At 38.9% G+C, this 19,569-nt stretch overlaps 2 protein-coding genes across 8 annotated transcripts; both read left to right on the forward strand.

The window, feature by feature from the left end:
• Positions 1-825: 825 nt before the first annotated feature.
• Positions 826-6,839, forward strand: rnf8 (ring finger protein 8, E3 ubiquitin protein ligase). Of its 2 annotated transcripts, none has more exons than XM_028605313.1 (9): positions 826-1,071; positions 1,312-1,440; positions 2,087-2,535; positions 2,687-2,894; positions 3,140-3,202; positions 3,384-3,473; positions 3,560-3,667; positions 3,933-4,137; positions 6,402-6,839. In XM_028605313.1, exons 1-9 carry the CDS (start codon positions 949-951, stop codon positions 6,602-6,604), a joined length of 1,578 nt encoding a protein of 525 aa, XP_028461114.1. In that variant the 5' UTR covers positions 826-948; the 3' UTR covers positions 6,605-6,839. The 2 variants fall into 2 exon arrangements, with proteins under 2 accessions (XP_028461114.1, XP_028461115.1); XM_028605314.1 differs by having other exon boundaries at positions 3,933-4,144; positions 6,402-6,486.
• Positions 6,840-10,606: 3,767 nt separating this feature from the next.
• Positions 10,607-19,106, forward strand: drc5 (dynein regulatory complex subunit 5). 6 transcript variants are annotated; one of them, XM_028605172.1, is made up of 6 exons: positions 10,607-10,628; positions 14,304-14,342; positions 14,916-15,101; positions 15,191-15,762; positions 16,747-17,196; positions 18,488-19,106. In XM_028605172.1, the coding sequence occupies exons 3-6, from the start codon at positions 14,945-14,947 to the stop codon at positions 18,656-18,658; spliced, it is 1,350 nt and encodes a 449-aa protein (XP_028460973.1). In that variant the 5' UTR covers positions 10,607-10,628; positions 14,304-14,342; positions 14,916-14,944; the 3' UTR covers positions 18,659-19,106. The 6 variants fall into 6 exon arrangements, with proteins under 6 accessions (XP_028460973.1, XP_028460975.1, XP_028460971.1 ...); XM_028605174.1 differs by lacking the exons at positions 10,607-10,628; positions 14,304-14,342 and adding an exon at positions 12,640-12,665; XM_028605170.1 differs by lacking the exons at positions 10,607-10,628; positions 14,304-14,342 and adding an exon at positions 14,353-14,446.
• Positions 19,107-19,569: the final 463 nt, after the last annotated feature.

Here is a 19,569-nt window from a genome sequence, read left to right on the forward strand (position 1 = left end):
GTTACAGTTTATGTGAGAGAGGATCATGGTGGAAGAAGTTACGTTACTCGGCTAAAGTACCACAATGTAGGAAAAAAAACTGCACTACAAGTAGTCCTGCATTCAAATACATATTATCAATAACATATTATATTGCTGTTTTATTTATTATAGATGCATTAATGTGAAAACAACATTTAATATACAGCTGTTAAATGTAATAGAGTAAAAGGTACAATATTTTACTCTGAAATGTAAGGAAGTAGAAGTATAAAGTAGGATCAAACGGAATTAGGTTAATGGAATTAAGTGTTTGTGCAGCTACTTATTTGTAAACTGTGTAAAATTTAATTGCAATGCTGTTTTATTTAGAAAATATAGATTATTATTCATGTATTGCTAAATTGATTTATATATATTTCTACAATTTAGCACTATTAAATATCTTTCTTTCTATTATTTTTATTATATTCCCTGTTTTTCGTTGCATTTTTCAAATAGGCTTTATTTTTTATTTCTTTATAATTAATTTCTTTATAAATGTTGTAATCTACTTCGTCTTTAATTTATATGTAATTTTAAACAAATAATTTATATTTGACATTTGTATTTTACACTCTAGCTTGTCAATTTTTACTAGCTAGTTACCAAGGTGATTTTATGACAAAAAAATTGATTAAACTGATTGGGACAGTGCAATTCGTTTATTTTTACGTCTGAAAAAGCAAAGACCCAATCAATTCAAAAGATAAGTTTCACAATCTTTTCATTTTATTGGCAACAGAGTGAATGAATACAACTCATGTAACGCCTTTATTTTGAAAACAAACCAAACAGTTTCCGGTTTCGCCCTGTCAATCTTCAGTTTGACACCGTAGCAAAACGTTAGCCATGGAGGAGTAACCATACTGTCTATGGGAGTAACAGATGTTTTTCAGGTCGTATTAGCCTCTGACAGAATGAGATAAGATGGATACTGTAACCACAGATTCGTCTGCAGCTGAGGAAGATGACAGTTCAGACTCAGAGGTTTTATGTTTGATGAGAGTTGGAAGAAATTCAGACTGGCTTCGCTTGTTCGAAAACACTGAGGTGCAGTTTGCTAATGCTAGCTAGCTAACTAGCTATATTTGCCTTACATTAACACTAAAACTTGCTTAAGTTTACGATTTTTCACATAAAGTATATTCATCATTCATAGTTCATTGTCTGTTTACTTCATTGTCTGTTTACTTTAGCTTGTCGTTATCGAAGTGTGTCTATATGATATGTTTTAATGAACTGCACAGATGGCTAACTGTCTGTTTGACCTGTTTGTTTTTGACTGTCCAGATCACTATAGGACGTGGTGTGGATGTAACCCACCAGTTGTTGTCTCCAAGTTGTCCTCTGATGATCTCCAGACTGCACTGTACATTTAAGCAAAGGGAAGATGGCAAGTGGACAGTGACCGACAAGAACGTAATATTACATTTTTTATTATGATTTATGTTTTCTTGATCGCTGTTTACAGAATATGATTTATTACCAATTAATACACTTACAACGAATTTGCCTTGGTTATTGGTGCATAGATAAACATATTACAAGGAATGTTAACAATAAAGCAAAGTCCTGCAACAGACAATGACATAGGCTACATATAGAAATATTGCAGTCTTGATATGTTTATCTTAAATTAAATGACTGCATTGGTAAGGATGCCCCCTGAGCGCCTCCCTAGGGAGGTGTTCTAGGCACGTCCAGCTGGGAGGAGGCCTCGGGGAAGACCCAGGACTAGGTGGAGGGATTATATCTCCAACCTGGCCTGGGAACGCCTCGGGATCCCCCAGTCGGAGCTGGTTAATGTGGCTCGGGAGAGGGAAGTTTGGGGTCCCCTGCTGGAGCTGCTGCCCCTGTGACCCAACCCCGGATAAGCGGACGAAGATGGATGGATGGATGGATAAATGACTGCAGTGTATAAAGAAAACAACAACCTCAATGATAAACATATAGTTAAATTAATACCTATCTAACCGTGTCAATCAAAACTAAACATAGAATATATATTATGATTATTATATTCAACTGCAGCTTATGAAGTAAGTTTTGCTTTTTTTTCCCTCAGAGTCTCAACGGTGTGTGGGTGAATGGAAACCGCATACCTGCTGAAGAAGCCCATCGGCTGAGGCTTGGAGACTCCATACAACTCGGCGTTCCTGTAATTGGAACCGAAGTGGAGTTTGACTACATGCTCGTCCAGCGGCCCCTCAAAGACATTAAACTTTACCTGGCAAAGGGACACAGAGAGGGCGCTAAAGCAGCCCATGTTGCCAAGAAGCCCAAAAGGAAGTTGACCGTGGAAGAAGTTGAGCCGTCTACCTCAAAGCCCAAGCTCTACCGCTGCTCCTCTGCAGACAAGTCATTTGCAAAGCCTTGCCCTCTGTCACCAGTGAAACGGCAGCAGAGGCTGAGTCACACCCAACCAGAGGAAACTGGACCCAGCAGACACGTCCAGGAAGTAGACCGCCCCTCAGATGGCTCCAGCAGTCCGTGTGACCTGGACAACTTGCAAATGTAAGCTCCAGTTTCTGCCTCTCGTGTATTATCATTACATTTGCATCAGGTTTTCTGAAAGATATGTCCATCATAATCTTTAAAAAAAAAAAAAATGTTAGAAAGTTTGATATTCCTTAAGGTTTTTTTTCTCATTTATTTATGTTTGCAGGTACAGCCAGAACATCCTGATGCTGAGGGAGCAGGTGGACGACACCCAGAGGCAGGTAGCCTCGCTGGGGGGAGAGCCCCGGCAGGCTGACCCGCTCAGAGAGGAGCATGTTAGGGAGCTGCGGGGTCAGCTTGAGACGCTCAGAGCCAAGATGCACCGGATGGAGACGTTAGAGAAGTCCTTTAGTGAAACTAAGAGGCAGCTAGAGGTGAGAGGTGTTTCCTCAACTTCTTTTATACATGAATATGCATCAACAACACCAATTGCTTCTGATGTGCAGAATCAAAAGTACTGCCTTTCTTAAAAGATTAGCTAGGTATGCATCCGGTTTGTCTATTACACACTAGTAACCGTAGCACTGTCGTCTTTTCTTTTTTAACAAGTTCTGTATGAATGACTGCTACAGACAAAACACTGTCATTGATGAAATTGTCACTTTTTTATGTATTTTAGGCACAGAAAACACAGCAACAAGAGGAGCTTTTGAAGAAACAGTTGGAAGAAGCCTTGCAAGAGGTGTGTGGCATACAACTGGAGCTTTTATTTATTGTTACACCACTAATACAACCAGACACAGGATCCATAGGTTCAACATGTGTTGCGTGTTATAAACATGTTAAAATGTTTTCTTTTAGAGTGCTCTTATGCATTCAATTGAAAAGTAGTAATTTATCAAACTGTTTTTAACATCCTTTAGCAAAAGAAGGTAATAGACGAACTTGCCCTTTCTCGGGAAGGCTTTGAAGAGATTCTCTTGGCCAAAAACAAAGAACTGGAAGTGACAAAGGTATGACAATATTCAAAGTGGTTTAAGCATGCTTTTTGCATTGTTTGGCATTGCATCAGAAAGGCTTTATCAATTCATTTTTGCAGGAGGAGAAAGAAAAGGCGAGGGCCCAAAAAGAGGAAGTAGTAACACAAGTAACTGAAGTTCTGGAGAACGAGCTTCAGTGCATCATCTGCTCTGAGCTCTTCATTGAGGTACAGTAGTGTCAAGAGTCAGTTTAGCATTATGTTGGAATTCATGTCATTTTAACTCCTCTCATCTGCTGTATTTTATTTCTATCGACAAATCTTTGACTCTGGTTCGACAGCTACAAAAACTGAATACAGCAATTATGACACAGTGATGAAACTATATAAAACTGTAATTTACAACATTTGTTTTCTCTTTGAGGTGCTTTAGAAGATTTCACACTTCACTTTTCTTTTTTTTTTTTTTTATCTGTATTGATATTGTCTACAGGCAGTCATCTTGAACTGCGCTCACAGCTTCTGTAGTCACTGCATCAAGCAGTGGCGCAAAAAGAAAGACGAGTGTCCCATCTGCCGACGGGCCATCCAGTCCCAGACCCGCTGTCTGGCCCTGGACAACTGCATCGACAGCATGGTGGAAAACCTGAGCCTGGACATGAAGTCGAGGCGGCAGACCCTCATTACTGAAAGGAAAGGTGAGAGGTGCGTTATCTTCAACAGTGTCCCACAGTTAGAACAGTTAGAGAATGTTTTTTTTATTTTTTACTTTAAATATGAACAGGGCACGAACGAACAAATGAACAGTCTAAGGGAAGTATTTCAAGTGAAATTGGACCAAAATCTGTCCCACTTGGAGGTTTTAAATACTTGGCATAACATTATGCTTTTATTTTGAAAGAATACTGAAACATTGACTCAATCAGACATGCACTATTTGAATATTAAATTAGATATGTTAACATACTAATATCAAGATAATGCTTTGCTAGTTATTATAATATGTCCTTCCTAGCCCTATGCCTACAGCAGTTATCTAGACATTATGTTTCTAAGGTGTTTTTGTTCCACTGTGATTCACTTCATCTCACTCAAATTATATTAGAGAACACACCTCAAACTACAGTATGTGACAGTGGTGTAGCTTACTCAGTCGGGATCACACTCATGCACAAGTTGCCACATGGATGACCAATATAGCATTAATATCTGACTGACACTGTACTTACTAGCAATGGTGTGCCGTGCCACATTCATCAGATCAAATGACCGGAGAGCCTTGATATGTCTGGGTGAGCTCAGTGAATAATGTTCCTCTTGCCTTCAGCAGTAACCACTGAAGTGTCCCGGTGCGGCAAAGCTGCTCACAGGCTCTAAAAGAAATGTGTTTTTTAAGGTGTTCAAAGAGTATTTACACACACTGCTTCATCCTGTACTTAATAGACTATTTCAAGTACAAGAACAGTGGAAATTTCAAACACAAGGTGGCAGTACAATGAGGCTGATTCACGTCTGATATTATTTTAGAATTATGAAATAAAATGTAATCCACCATAAAAAGCTAAAAAGCAGTATGTAGCATTTAAATACTGCTACAATGAATATTAGGTGTGATGGTGCTGAAACTGAGCCTGCATTCTCCCGATCAACAAAGGAGGAAAATAAAATGTACATGACCCACTTAGTGAATATATTTAAGGTTATTTACCAGAATACAGATACACAATGTTTGAATTGTAAGTAATTGGGTAAGAAAACTCTATTTCCAGTTCACCTTCACAACCACAGTTACAAAATGCTTCACAAATATGCATAAAAGGTGGCCGGGTTGGTTCAGTGGGTAGAGCAGGTGCGCATATATTTAGAGGTTTATGCCTCGATGCAGATGTCCAGGGTTCGAGTCCAACCTGTGACTATTTCCTGCATGTCTTCCCCCCTCTCTCTCCCCTTTCCGGGGAAACTGTCCTGTCCATTAAAGGTGGAAAAGCCCCAAAAATAATCTAAAATATATATATATATATATATATATATATATATATATATATATATATATATATATATATATATATATATATATATATATGTGTATATATATATATATATGTATATGTAAAAGTACAATAACATAAAATACTAATAGCAAAGCAAATGTGGCACTGATTCATCTGATAAGATACTGAGGAGATTTTCTTTTTTGCTATGTTTGAGCTAAAACAATAAAAGCATGACCCCTGTTCATCCTGAGCCTTGAACGTACATCCTTTAATAAGATTTTGGTTGGGTCTACCCTGTCATTTTTTTGGGAAGGGAAAAACCCATTTTGTTTTCTCAAGCTGCAATATGCTTTCTAATCAAAAATGGCAAACAGTGTTGTCTGATTAATCTCAATCATGGTGCACAAGGTAAATATTCCTGACTCTCAAAACATAACATTTCATTTGTTTGTTATAGTACAAAAAATCACTGAGGGTTTGGGACATCACATATGTTCTCCCCCTAAAGATTAAAAAAAAGCTTAGCCATGATAAATATTCTATATTTTTGTTATGGTCAACAAATTCCATAAAAAGACCCAAACCAACCATTAATTGATTCTGCTAAAAAGTACTGCCTGTGTAGCCGAAGCGGGCTTATTTTGAGTAGATCCCCCATTCACAGTGCTGCTTTAAATACTCATTAGAGCACCAAATGTGTATTCATCCGCAGCTAAAAATAGTCCCCAACAAATACTGTATACTATTTACTCCTACTTACTCCTATTCAGCCTTTTAAAAAAATGTAACTACATTTTTGTGACCCAAGAGTTACGTCTTCAGTGGGATCAAATGGGTTTGGGCCTGAGATCCCCAGACGGGGTAGGGAAGTCGGTTTAAAGTAAGTGTTGAGAGACGAACTGAGGGAAAAAAAGAGAAAATCTCTCATAGTTTTCTTTTTCTGTTTTTTTTTTTTTTTTTTTTTGCAGCGGACTCTGCTCAGGTGATGGTGATCCACGATGACGACAGCAGCAGGAGCAGCAGGAGCAGCGATAGCGACGGCAGCATGGTGTCCATAGATAGTAGCCTGAGCTCTGTGGTCTCTCTGGACACAGACAGTAGCATCCACTTGGACTCCAGTCCGCCCTTCAGTGGTTTCTCTGATGAAAGTGTTGATGAGTTTTATGATTAGCCCTTTTCTTCTCTGGGCTGTAATATGAATCTGGCTTTTTTTTTTTTTTTTTTTGGTATTCACATTTCCCTGGATTGTTCCCGGATAGTACACAAAGTTTGGTCTCATCATGAGTCCATTAACCAGATTCAGCTGAGGTTTGTGTTTTTTTTTGTTTGTTTTTTTGTAAAATGATCAGTTGTCTTTTTGTCTTTATTTTTAACAAAAGGAATAAAGTTTCTTCATATGTATCTTTTCCAGTCACATGTTGACTTTGTCCAAGCATTGATTAATTGTGTTTATGGTTCTTAGGAACTAATAAACCCGATGAAATCAGAAGTCCCATCTGCTACAAATAGATTCAATAGGACCTGACCTTTTGTCAGAGAGACAGAGAAGGGCAGACGGACAACAGACCTCTGCTGGGAGTGAAAGCAGCATACCGGATCGTATTAGCGGCGTGACTTTATGAATAGCTATTTCGGTCTGTGGTAGCCTACTCAGAGGAACCTCCTGACTTTTGGTGTAGCGATACCAGCAGGTCAGCGTTTTCTCTTGTCCTGTGAACTGTTTCAATATCTACTAGATTAAAAAAACGTAACTTTTTAATTTGTCCAGTACTTTTTAGTTTCTGACCAAACACCAGCACAACTCACATTCCTATCGGCCTCAGCTGTTTGCTTTAATGTGAATTAGCATTTTCTGTTATGCTAATACACTGAACTAGCATTTAGCTCAAAGCACCACTCTGCAGAAGTACTGCCTCACAGACCTGCTAGTATGGCTGTAGACTTTTGTGTCATTCATTATTACTGCAGAACATTTTTCATGGCTTAAATGTGTTTTCGTAGCTTTCAGTCAGTGATTGATATAATTTCATTTTAAATAAAAATGAACTTGTACACTTGAAACTTGCTCAAGATCCATCACAGTAAACACCACATCAATAGTTATATTGTAAACAATAGCTATTATTAGTACTGGATATTGTAATGTGGTGCGTACTTATCTTAAAGATGCAAAAATATTGGTGTGGTGCTTTAATCCTTTATTGGTGGATTTCCCTAAATCTACAGTAGGATCAACCTGCCAAGTTTAATGTTAGAAAACAACAAAAAAGACCAATTGTTTAAGAAAGATATGATTCTATAATTATATATAATAAGAAACATGGCCAAACTCAATGAACCACCAAAGAGGTTTTTCATTGTTGTTCAGTGATGCCCTGCTTTCTGTTCATCCACATGCCCATCTGGGAGTAGCCTCGCCTGGCACACGCTGCTTTGCTGAAAGCCTCCTGGGCCAAGCATTAATCACACCCTTTGGCAACACTCCAGAGTTTACCTCATATCTTGCTGGTCCTGACTTGCATAAACAAACAACTGAATGCTTTTTTACTCATAAGATAATGTGAGAAATGTAAGTTTACTTTGCCAGTAAGCAAAAGCTGAGTTGTAAGCTTGTATTTTTTTTTTTAAGTAAGGCTATTTTCTTCAGTCAGTGTGCAAGACAAAATTAAGTTTCATGTAAAATACACCAAAGGATATCATTCATGCCAATAATCTGATGCTATATATTAAGCCTTAAAAGTTATCAGCATTGTTTACTATTTGGAAAATAAAGCTCATGAGATCAACAGTAACTTCATCAATATAACACATTTAGGTCTGTATGTCAACAGTCACCACTGTAGTGAGCATCACATTTAAAAATAGGTTTTACATCTTGGAAAGAAACTTCAATTTGCAAAAATCTTTCATCTTTAGGTAACTACACACATGCTGTGTTACCTAGCAACTAATGCAACAGCTCCTTGGGCTGTGAAAGCAAATGGAAGTGTGATGGCACCGGCCTCAACAGTGAGATGAAGCACTGTGTCTTCTTACTGTAGATAGATGAAAGTGTTGGTGCTGCATTTGTCTGTAAATCCTCTGCTTGTGCTGCACCAGAGGACTACATTATTTATGGCTTTAATTGTGCCATAAATAATCACTGCATGTATTCAATACTCCAATATCCATATGAAATACCCTGCACTTACTAAGATGTATGAGCCAATGTCCTATCAGGTTATTTAATGGCATTCTATTAAGGAGTACGTTGAATTTCTGGTGTCATACGTGACCATGTAAACATCCAAAGCTTTTTATTTCAAATGTTCTTGAAGAATTATGTAATTTTGTGCTATGAAGAAAATAGTGAGAGTGAGAGTTTAGTTGGTTGTGTTTAAGCCTTAACAGTGTTCGTGCTGGCTCACTGTCACAATGGCTTACTGGGAATAGAATGGAGCCATTGTTCATGTTAATAGTAACACCTATGACAAGCCAAAATGTCTGCTGTGAAAAAGGCCTGTTTATTTGAAAGAGTCGCTCTACTTAACTTTACCTGGGTTAAACAGAATTACAGAGGACTGGTTTTCAGAACTATACTTTACTATTGGAATTAACTGCAAAATAACTTTAAACTTTAAAATTATAATTATTGATATTTTTTATACTTGTGAATGTTATAATTAGTGTCTATGTGTGTGATGAAAGTTGTGTGACTGTGAATGTTCTTGTTTTGATGTTGTATAGATTTAATCTTATCACTTGTACAAGATACCTTGATCTTAATTAGACTTTCTGGATATATCAAACTTAAAGTGCTCATATTATGCTCATTTTCAGATTCATAATTGTATTTAGAGGTTGTACCAGAATAGGTTTACATGGTTTAATTTTCAAAAAACACCATATTTTTGTTGTAGCCTACTGCACATAGCTGCAGCTCCTCTTTTCACCCTGTGTGTTGAGCTCTCTGTTTTAGCTACAGAGTGAGGCATCTCACTTCTGAACCATCTTTGTTGGGAGTCACACATGCGCAGTAGCTAGGTAAAGACTACTAGTTAATCAGAAGCAGAGTTTGAGGGTGTGGCACGCTAGCAGCTAGGCAACTTGTGTTATTAAGTGACGCACGTTTGTCATGGAAGTAAAGGCTGGACTACAATAGAGCTGTTTGGAGCAGTTTGTGAACAGTGTTTTCTGTTGGAGATGGTAAGTCCCTTTAGTGTGGACTTTGGGCTTTTTCACTTTGTAAACCTATAACGTGCACAAAAAGATATATAACACAATAAAGGAAAGGGGAAAAACCAAACAGCATAATATGAGTGCTTTAAAACTCCTAGTTGGAAACTCAATCCTCCATTATGTTGAATTATATGCTTGCTTGTATAAAAAAATAATCACATCTTTTTGTATGTTTAACTAACCTTCTTAACTGACTATAACACATAATACATATAATCAGGGCTGTAGCTATTGAAGACACGGAGGTCATGTCCTCAGTATTTCTTCTGAGAATTATGAGATTATAATATGTAATTATGAAATTTGCACATGGTGGGTATTTTTTGGGCTGATTTCACTACTACTTTTAGGCCAACTAAATAAAGTTGTCACCAAAAAACAATTAAAATACAATTTACAGAAAATGTAGCTAAAATGTGAAAAATAAAGACTTTATTCTTTTTTTTGGTGGTGGTCCAAATTTCTGGAAAGGTGACTATTGCAGGGATTTGGACTCATGACCTCAGTATTTTTATAATTCTGGCTATTGTCCTGTGTATAATCAGTACACAATGACATTCGTTTAATCTTCTCCAGCAAACGTCCCATTAATTTATCCTTTCACATACAAGTGTCAGCTACTTTTTATGTCATTTCAGGAAATGACAGCTGGATCATGCAGCCTCATGCCAAGACAATGAATTTCAGCGAACCTGTACACTTCTTGTTTGGTTCAGATTTAGGGACACCCAACACACTGATTCACTCCAAACTAACTCTATCCAGAGTGCACCAGAACAGCAGCTCACACAGGGAGTTTGCCTCCTGTGCTGTGGATGGCTGATGTCACGCCAGTCCATTAGCTGGAGTACGAGAGGGAAGCGTGTGTCTGTCAGGCCATATTACATGAGGACGACAGTGATGGCCTGCCTCTGGGCTACAGTAGGAGCCTCTCCGTAGTTCAACCCTCCATCCGACTCTTGCAGCAACCTTATGAAGTCAGTAACAGCCATCTCTCTCTCTCTCTCTCTCTCTCTCTCTCTCTCTCTCTCTCTCTCTCTCTGCCCTACACATGGGAAACACAATCAGTTTTAGCTGCATCATGTAACTGCCTCCATCCATGTGTGGTCATGTAAAAAATGTTACCCAGATAATTACATAATTGATTAAAGTAGCTTGAGCTGAAAAAGGATTGGATGATAGACAGAAAAATAGTTTTCAAGCAAACATGCCACAAATTCACCGGTTCCAGTTTCTCAAATATGCAGATTTTATGTTTTTCTTTCCTCCCACAGCCATACAATGTCCTGTTAGAAATCTTTTGTGGGGCATCTTGCACTAAAGAAACAAACTCATCAATGTTGTGTAGCTAGCTATACAGTATATAGCTTATAGATATTTTCATGCTTGCACATCCTACTAACCAGTCTTGACTTGTGTGTTATATACTTTTTGTCTGTCATCTTAAAAGGAAGCAGAATTTACATCTATCTCAATGTGTTATTTAATAACAATCAGGATTCTCTTAAGGTGGTATTTATTGATTTCTACCCCCCTACATTGTAGCTGGGCACCTTCTTTTTGTTGTTGTTTGTAGGAAAGATGGATTCACTCCAGTATGCTCATATCCAAGGCCCATGGTCCATATCCGTGGTCCATCTGCCAGCTTAGTAGAATCCAAATGTTCCTCACAGCATGATCAGGCTGAACACTGCAGAAGTTCCAACACACAGCCAACACTCAGTGATGTCACACAGACCTAAAACCATAGACTGTTCCTAAAACACATTCACTCAATTAGAGCTCGTTTCAATGTTTTTTAATGAAATAATTAACGGAGTGTGGTGCATTGCATGACGGTCTGATATTCCGCTTTTCTAATAGTAAAATATATACATATAGATTGTTAAGAAATCTCTAAAAGACGTGTTCGTTCTGATTTCCGGAGGAGGAAGGAGAGGCTGGGGGAATTGAAAGTTAACTAAAAGGTTTAATAAAACAACACGGTGAAAACGACACAAAACACAAATGTTACACTGCAGCTGACAGCGGACTGATCTCATGCTCTCCTTGCGGAGTCACATAAAAACAGTCATGTGACATGACAAACAAATACACTGTAAACAGCGGACTCCAACTGCTTTCCTTGCGGGGTCACAGATTGAAGTCCTGAGACATTCCCCGGATCACACATTTATTCTCTTACATCTGGGTGGTTCCTCAAATGAAATCTTTTGGTCAGATGTCTCTCAAAAGAAAAGGTGTATGATCCCAATCAGTGTCTTGAGGCTACACCCGGTCACAGGATCTTACCGAGACGGTGTCAATTGTTTCCAAACTACAGCAATACTCGTTCTTTGTCTTAATCACGTCTGGCTCAACAGGGGATGGCTCCCCCAAAAAGAGACAACAGTTACCTTTTCTGTGGGGACAATGAGTCTCAGTATGCTAAATAGCAGCCATGACCTAATTAATTCTTTAGAAGCTAGAGTTTGGGTGAGGCAGTCAAATGCTGATTAGTGTATTTGATTAGATCTAGCAAGTACATTGTTTTCAAAACAATAGCCGGGTTTTAACTTTTTAACTTCAACAAGATACAGTTGATTCCGACAAGGAAACTCACTATTTCTCACCGCTGTATTTTCAAAAGTTCCATTATCTGATGTATTCTTAAAGCAGTGGCAAACACTATAAATGCTAAAAGCGTTAGCTAGTTACAACATGTTTATCGAAGTTAACCGTTCTTGCCGTAAGGCAGGGGTTCTCAACCTTTTGCAAGCTGGGCCCCCCCAAAGCTGGTCCATTGGAGTTGGGCCCCCCCTCCAATTTCTTGGCGAAATGTCTGATAAAGTAGCCTCAAATCATCCTCGATTTGTGCACGATTGCGGTATTTCGTTTTGATTGCAGTCATTTCTGAGAATCCTGCCTCACACAAATATGCCGACGCGAAAGGGAGGAGAATCTTCAAGGTGACATCACAGAGTTGAGAGTATTCCTGCATCAATGCTGCCCAGAATGACGAAAGAGGGCAGGAGGTCAGTGGCATAACTAGCCAACACCGGGCCCCTATGCAGGATTATCAAGGCGCCCCCTTACTACAGCACGTGATGACGGCGCAATGTCCCCGAGTAGGCTACCATGAATAGGACAGGATAGGATCATAGAGACACAGCATATAAGAGATGAGATGACTGACAAAATCAGGAGTAGCCTACGCGCCCCACAACAACAAAAAAACACTGGTGAATGTTGACCATAACACATGAAAAACACACAAGGGCAGTCCCTCCAGGATTTCACAGGTTTTTTTTGAGATTGTTGCGGCCCAAAATGCCTGATTTCACGGGAGCTTTTGTTAAAAATTGCGATAAAAGTTGTGGTGTCTTTTGTATGTGTGTTGCAATGAAGTTGCAGAAGACAGTGAAAGGTGCAAAAAAAGTTGCAAGTTTTTTTTATAGTTCTTTAAAAATAAAAAGGAAACTTGTTTTGGGGAGAATAATAATTAGTACTATTAATTAATTACTCTGGACTGAGATTTCCTAGGGAACCTTAAAAGGCTCAGGATGCTGCAAATGTTGGTATAATAGGAAAATGGCTGGTGGATTTAAGACAAAAAAATAATAATTTATTGAATGAATCAAATATGAACATATCTGTCACTGTCAGTGGCTTGTTGATCACATTGTTAGTTAATGTCCTATCCTGGCCACACACACAAACACACATACACACACACGCGCGCATTCATACGGTTTGATAAAGTACTTATTGGACTTTAACTTATCATTGCACTTACAATAACGAGCATAGCTGTCCCCAATTTAGGTCATTGCGTTTTTTCCTGCATCCACCGTGTGTGATTGTGTGTGTACGTGTGTGTGTGTGCGTGCGCGCGTCAGTCGCGGGGGAAATGGAGCAGCAGCCCCGCCCGCTGCAGAGAGCAGACATTACTGAAACAGCAGCCGCTTCAGTGACTATATAATGAAAAATCGTTACAGCGTACATTGGCGTTAAAATGTACACACGTTGGCAGTAGAGTCTGAAATGTTTTGCGCGGTCTTTCGCTGTACGTTTTGTTGGTAAATGTGAGATGTTCGAGTCACACACACGATCGTCTTCATAACAGAAACAAGGAAATTAATTTGACCCGTTCTCACTCCCACTTGGCGAGTGGCTGTTCTCTCATTGCTGACAGGTGCTCAGACGCCGATTGAAATAAATAAAATAAAGTCTGCAAGGCTGGGGAACATGTCGCAGTTCCCTCGACTGATGCGGCCATGCCAGAGGTCAAGTTTTTGTGTGAAGGCGTCCACTCTGTGTGCAAGGAGCAAAATCTGAGTTTATATGAGGAGTGGTGTGTGTCTCCTCTCTGGTCCGACTGCAGGCTGGGACTGGTGCGCGAGGCTACTGAGAGACTGACCGCCTGTGAGGGCTTTTGGACGGGGGAGGGGCTCACGGCAACACCCGCTGCTCGTTGAGCACAGTAGCTGCAGAGTGATACGTGCTTTCGAGTCTCCAAACACCACAAAAGTCTCCAATAACACCAGTAAAAGTCGCTAGATTAGTTTTTGACAAAAAAGTCGCCAGGAGGATGATTTGTTTGTGTGTTACAATCCAACCACTTGCATTTCAACATGGGGGAAATTCTCTTTTTTTTTTCTCCCATCCTGTAGCCTACTCGCGCCCCACCGGTTGAGAACCACTGCTGTAAGGTAACTTGCAGGGCTGCGTGCTCAATATTTCTTTGGTTAAAGAAGTAAGCTAAGAGCGTTCTGTTACCTAGGAGACAGTTGAAGCTCAGACCAGTGCACTGCAGGTAACGTTAAAGTTAAACGTTAACGTTGATTTATGGTTACATTAAGTTGTGTGTATGTAACGTAACTATCTATCGTTTATCAAACGTTTTACAAGGTTTTTCATCAATTCCCTAGATATCCGTAAAAGTTAGTCGCAGTTTAGCTAACGTTAGTCTCACATTGCCAGACCTAGCTATCTCCACAGCGCTTTAGCATAAGGAGCTAGCTAGGAGGAGGCTCTGCTAACGTTAATTTACTTTAGCGATAACTTACTTTAGACACAGTTTTTGCTGGCAGCATAATGTGGCAGCATGTTGACGTTAGCCAATGTCCATAGATTTTATAGTTAGAGTCTAGTCACAATTTATTCAGGCGCTAAATGTCATTAAACAAATTATATCAACACCAGAAAATAAGCAAGACTGACTCTATCTACAATTAGTGGGATGTTCAACTTTTAATGTGTAATTTAATGTTTCTTCTTTTAAGACAGGATAGTCTACAAAAACCCTGCAACAATGCGTAGGTCCCCATATTCTCCTGGAGCCAACCTCAACCCAGTTGAAGACTTCAGAAAGATGAGGAGGATTATTGCTGAAGATCCAGACTGGTCTCTGAATATAGTGCCTTGTTTATCAAAACTCTGTCTGCAAAGCATGGAGAGAAACTTTGAGGGTATGCTCTTGTTTTTAGTACCATTATTATACACACTTTTACACATTTACTTATAAATGGAACTATATGCAAACTTACCCCCTTTCCAGGAAAGCCAATATTTGAAGAGCTTACTCCCATCCAGAAAGACTTTGTGCAGGAGAACCTGTCTACCTCCCTGCCCCTGCATGTCACAGCCAACTTGATCAGCGATGGTGTCTATTGGAAGAGGTGCTGCGAGCAGCAGTGGGACCTTTGTGACGTCTCTCATTATGGCCACAGCTGGAAACGAATGTTCTTTGAGAGGCACATGGAGACCATTATTGAGCTTTTCATCCCAGAAGTTACAGAGACCAAGACAGTTCTAGTGATGGTACCTCTTTGTAGGAACTACGTCAAGAGGCTGGACATCTCCCAACTCCTGCCACCTATCAAGGAGCCCCAGAATGAGGAGGAGGAGGAATTTGGCTTAGAGTTGGCAAGTGACAATGAGTACGACAGACCATCTTTGGACCACTTTGACTTTAACATCCTCCTTGACAAGCTAACAAAACTGGAAGAGCTCCATTTAGTGTACAGGGTCAAACAATGTGGTATGAACTTCGAATGGAAGATGTTTGAGATGACCACCAGAGATTGTGAGTCCCTTGCCAAGGCCCTTAAGTCCTGTAAGACTTTGAAGGTGAATATTGATTCCTCCTCGTTGGTTTATGTCATGATTCCTTTTGTAGCTCCTTGCAAAGTATGGAGCCTGATTCTCTGTAGCATGTTTGTTTGTTGTAATTCAGCACTTGCCAGTTACAAAGCATCATTTACAGACATTTTACAGATGTCATAAAATGGGAATATTGTTGTTGGCACTACCCAAGCATTCATGTTCTATTTACATCAAAGAAAAAGACTCCTAAGCCTCTGGCTGCAACCTAAATAAGTCACTATTTGACACAAAAGTTTTGTCACATTCATTTATTACTGCATGAGAACAGGGCATATTTCTGCTTTGATTTATGTGCATGATGTAGGAACTGTACAAGAGATTGTTGGTGTTGTTATTATGCCTGCAAATACGTGATTGATGAATGAATGAATGAATGAATGATATATATAGACTAAACGATTAAGTGAAAATATAGTCAACAATATTTTCACTTAATCGTTTAGTCTATATATATCATAGACTAAACAGACATCAGAGTGGTATATATCATATATAAAATAAAGAAAAATGCACTTTACAATTTCCCAGGTGGCCATTCTGACTGCTTGTTGTACCTGACCAACAGATATTAAATTTACAATGATAAAAACAGAGAAGCAGCAAATCCCCAATTTAAGCAGCTTATCACAAATTTTGTGTGATACATGACTTTTAGGACTACTTAATTATCAAAATTGTTGGCAATTATTTTTTGTCAATCGACTTATTCATTAATCAAATTGTATGGATATATCTTTGATATACTTTATTTTAAATCATATAAAGCATAGTCCCTCATTGTTCTGTGTTGAAGCCATGTAAATAGCATTTAAACATTTTCCTTAAGTAATAGGCAGTTATTTTCAAGTCCTGTGCCCTATGGCATCGTATCTGTGCTCTTAGTGATTCAGTTTTTTGTGCAACTCACCAAAAAATCTTGCTGATCTTCATAATACTGTGTTTCTACAGCTTCTAAAGCTCCATCAAAGCCACATTGAGGATGAAAAGTGCCGGCTGCTGGTGAAATACCTTTTGGACCACCCGTCCCTGAGGGAGCTCGACTTCTCCCACAACCTGATCGGAGACAAAGGAGCCAGAGCCATCGGAAAGCTGCTCAACAGGAGTAAACTGGAGATCCTGAACATGTGTGACAACGAAATTAGAGGCCTGGGAGCCAAAGCTATAGCTCACGCATTGTCCAAGAACTCCACCCTTTTGTCACTCAACCTGCGTCTCAACCGTTTGAGAGATGACGGGGGGCAGGCTATTGGTAAAGCCTTGCTGAACAACAACACCCTGCTTCACCTGCACCTGGGAGGCAATGAGGTATCTGGGCCTACTGCAGTCGCACTGTCTAAAGTTCTAGTTCAGAGTAACACCCTGAAGAGCATCAATCTTTCCTGCAACAACCTAGGCGTGGTAAGTAAATTACTAATCTTAGAACCTTACTACCAGTGGGGCATTAAATATAAAGTGTTACAGAGGGTGGTGCCAGAGATTAGGCCGCGCTGTCACCTACACCACAAGGGTTCAAACTGTACAGTGGCAATTTTAGGATAGGTGACTCAGCTTGTCTGCACTTCACCAAAGTCAACCTCATGCTCTGGAGATCATGTATGTGTGTGCCAAATGTTATGGCAATGCATCAAAATGATCAGTCTACTAAAGGTTTATTTGTTCAATAGAAAATTGATTGGCAGCAACTTTGACAATCAATCTTTAAAGTAATTTTTAAGCAAAAAATACCAAAACCTAACTGAATCCATCTCGCAAAATATGACTATTTGCTGATTTCTCAGTCTTTTATTATGATAAACGTAATGTTTGGGGTGGTTTTGAACTGTTGGTCAGACAAAACAAGCAGTTGAAATACTGGATAATACTAGATTACTTGACAATGAAAAGAGTCCTACACATCCAATAGTTGTCAAGATATAGCATGGATAAAGAAATGCATATTTATCCTAAAAAGAGGAGACAAAGGAAAAACATTTGAACAAAACAAGTTATGCAAGTTATCCTTTAAAATGTGTTTCTTTTACCATAAGAATGTGCACATCAAGTTGTGTAAAATGTTATCAGGGGAAGCACTTTAAAACACTGGGTTATTTTAAAACACTGGCTTTTTCCCCCAAAGTACACTAGTGCCTGTATAGACATAGTACACTGAAGGTAACAGAATAGCTTGAAAGTATATAGCTTTTCAATTATTCATAGACGTGTGGAAAACATGCAATAATGGAAAGCTTAGTGTTGTTTCCCTGTGAGAGGTAGGTCAGATTTTCCCCTTCTGATGCTCTCTTCTCTTGAAGATTTCACCATACAGTATACGTGACTGGAAATACACTGTGGAGGATCAAAAATCACCCACATTGCAGAAAAGCAAAATGCAGTACCATCAATATCTATAACCTTGGTCTACTGTTCACAAAAATAGAAATGCCTGTTTCAGACCTAACAATAAAACATAGATGACACTCACAATAAGCAGTTTAAAAAGTGTGGGCTATTTCAGACAGCAAACGTTGCCCCTGGGTGATTTTTCAAGGTTATCAAGACTGTCTTTAGACCTTTACAGAACAGCATCCTGTGATGTGTTCAACATGTAAATGCATCAGTGCCAAAAGTGTTTGTCTCTCTCTCTACCTCTGTGTGTGTGTGTGTGTGTGTGTGTGTGTGTGTGTGTGTGTGTGTGTGTGCGTGTGTGCAGGATGGAGGTAAAGCTCTGGAGGAGGCGATGTCTCACAACACCAGCGTAACAGAATGTGATATCCGTCTGACGGAGGTTGACAAGCAGAGCGTTTCCTTCATCAACCAGGTGGTTTGGGCCAACCAGAGTTTAGAACAAAAGAGACATGCTCAAGAGAGTAAAACCAAGTAAACGTCAACAGCTTCTTTTTGAAATACAAACCCACCTTCATTATTAATTGATTCCTGCTTTCCCGTATCCATTTAGCCAAGGAGCATGACCACTATATGCCAACTCTGCATCTCAAACTGAAGTAGCTGATTTTAAACAAAATTTCATCGCACCAAAAAGCACAAAATATATGTCCTATTGATAATATGGTAGCTAATTTGCACAATGTAAATTATGTGATTTCACACCAGTATGTCTCTAGTATCTCTTCCATTGTTGCAGCCTGTACTATAACTATAACTTTAAAAAAAAAAACATGTAAAAACTACAAGCAAAAAAACTGTGATTAAATGTGTCATCAGCACATGTTAAGACATAGACCATATATCCAGTTTACAATACACAAAGCATCACATGCTTAACTTTTCTGGGATGTGGCAACAATTGTCATAAAGTAATTTTTGACACATTTCTGTGAGCATTTCAGTTTATTGAGGAGCCTTTTTTTTCCATTTTGATACACAGATTTGGTATTCAGTCCATATGTAACATCAAGGCAACGTTGTGGTGGTGTTGGAATACAAACAGACTTGTGTTGTTTTTTTAAACCTATATCTACTGACTAATAATATAGTAGTAACACATTTGCTAGGCAGCAACAAAACATCTTTACTGTAATTAATCTTTCAAAATTACTAATTGTTTCCTAGAATCATATGAAGAGAGGCAAAGCTATTCTATAAGTAGATGGTGGACTGGCACATAGAGAAATCTACATATAATAGAATACTGATATTCTTTAGATCAGTAATCACTATCAACAATCACCCAACCATTTTTCGTTTTGACAACATTTTCAGCTAAATAAAAGTGTATCAAATATGATTGAACAATTTAAAAATTGGTTTAAAGGGAAACAAACATTGAAAATT

The sequence above is a fragment of the Perca flavescens genome, chromosome 18 (assembly GCF_004354835.1).
Source record: "Perca flavescens isolate YP-PL-M2 chromosome 18, PFLA_1.0, whole genome shotgun sequence".
Lineage (NCBI taxonomy): Eukaryota > Metazoa > Chordata > Actinopteri > Perciformes > Percidae > Perca > Perca flavescens.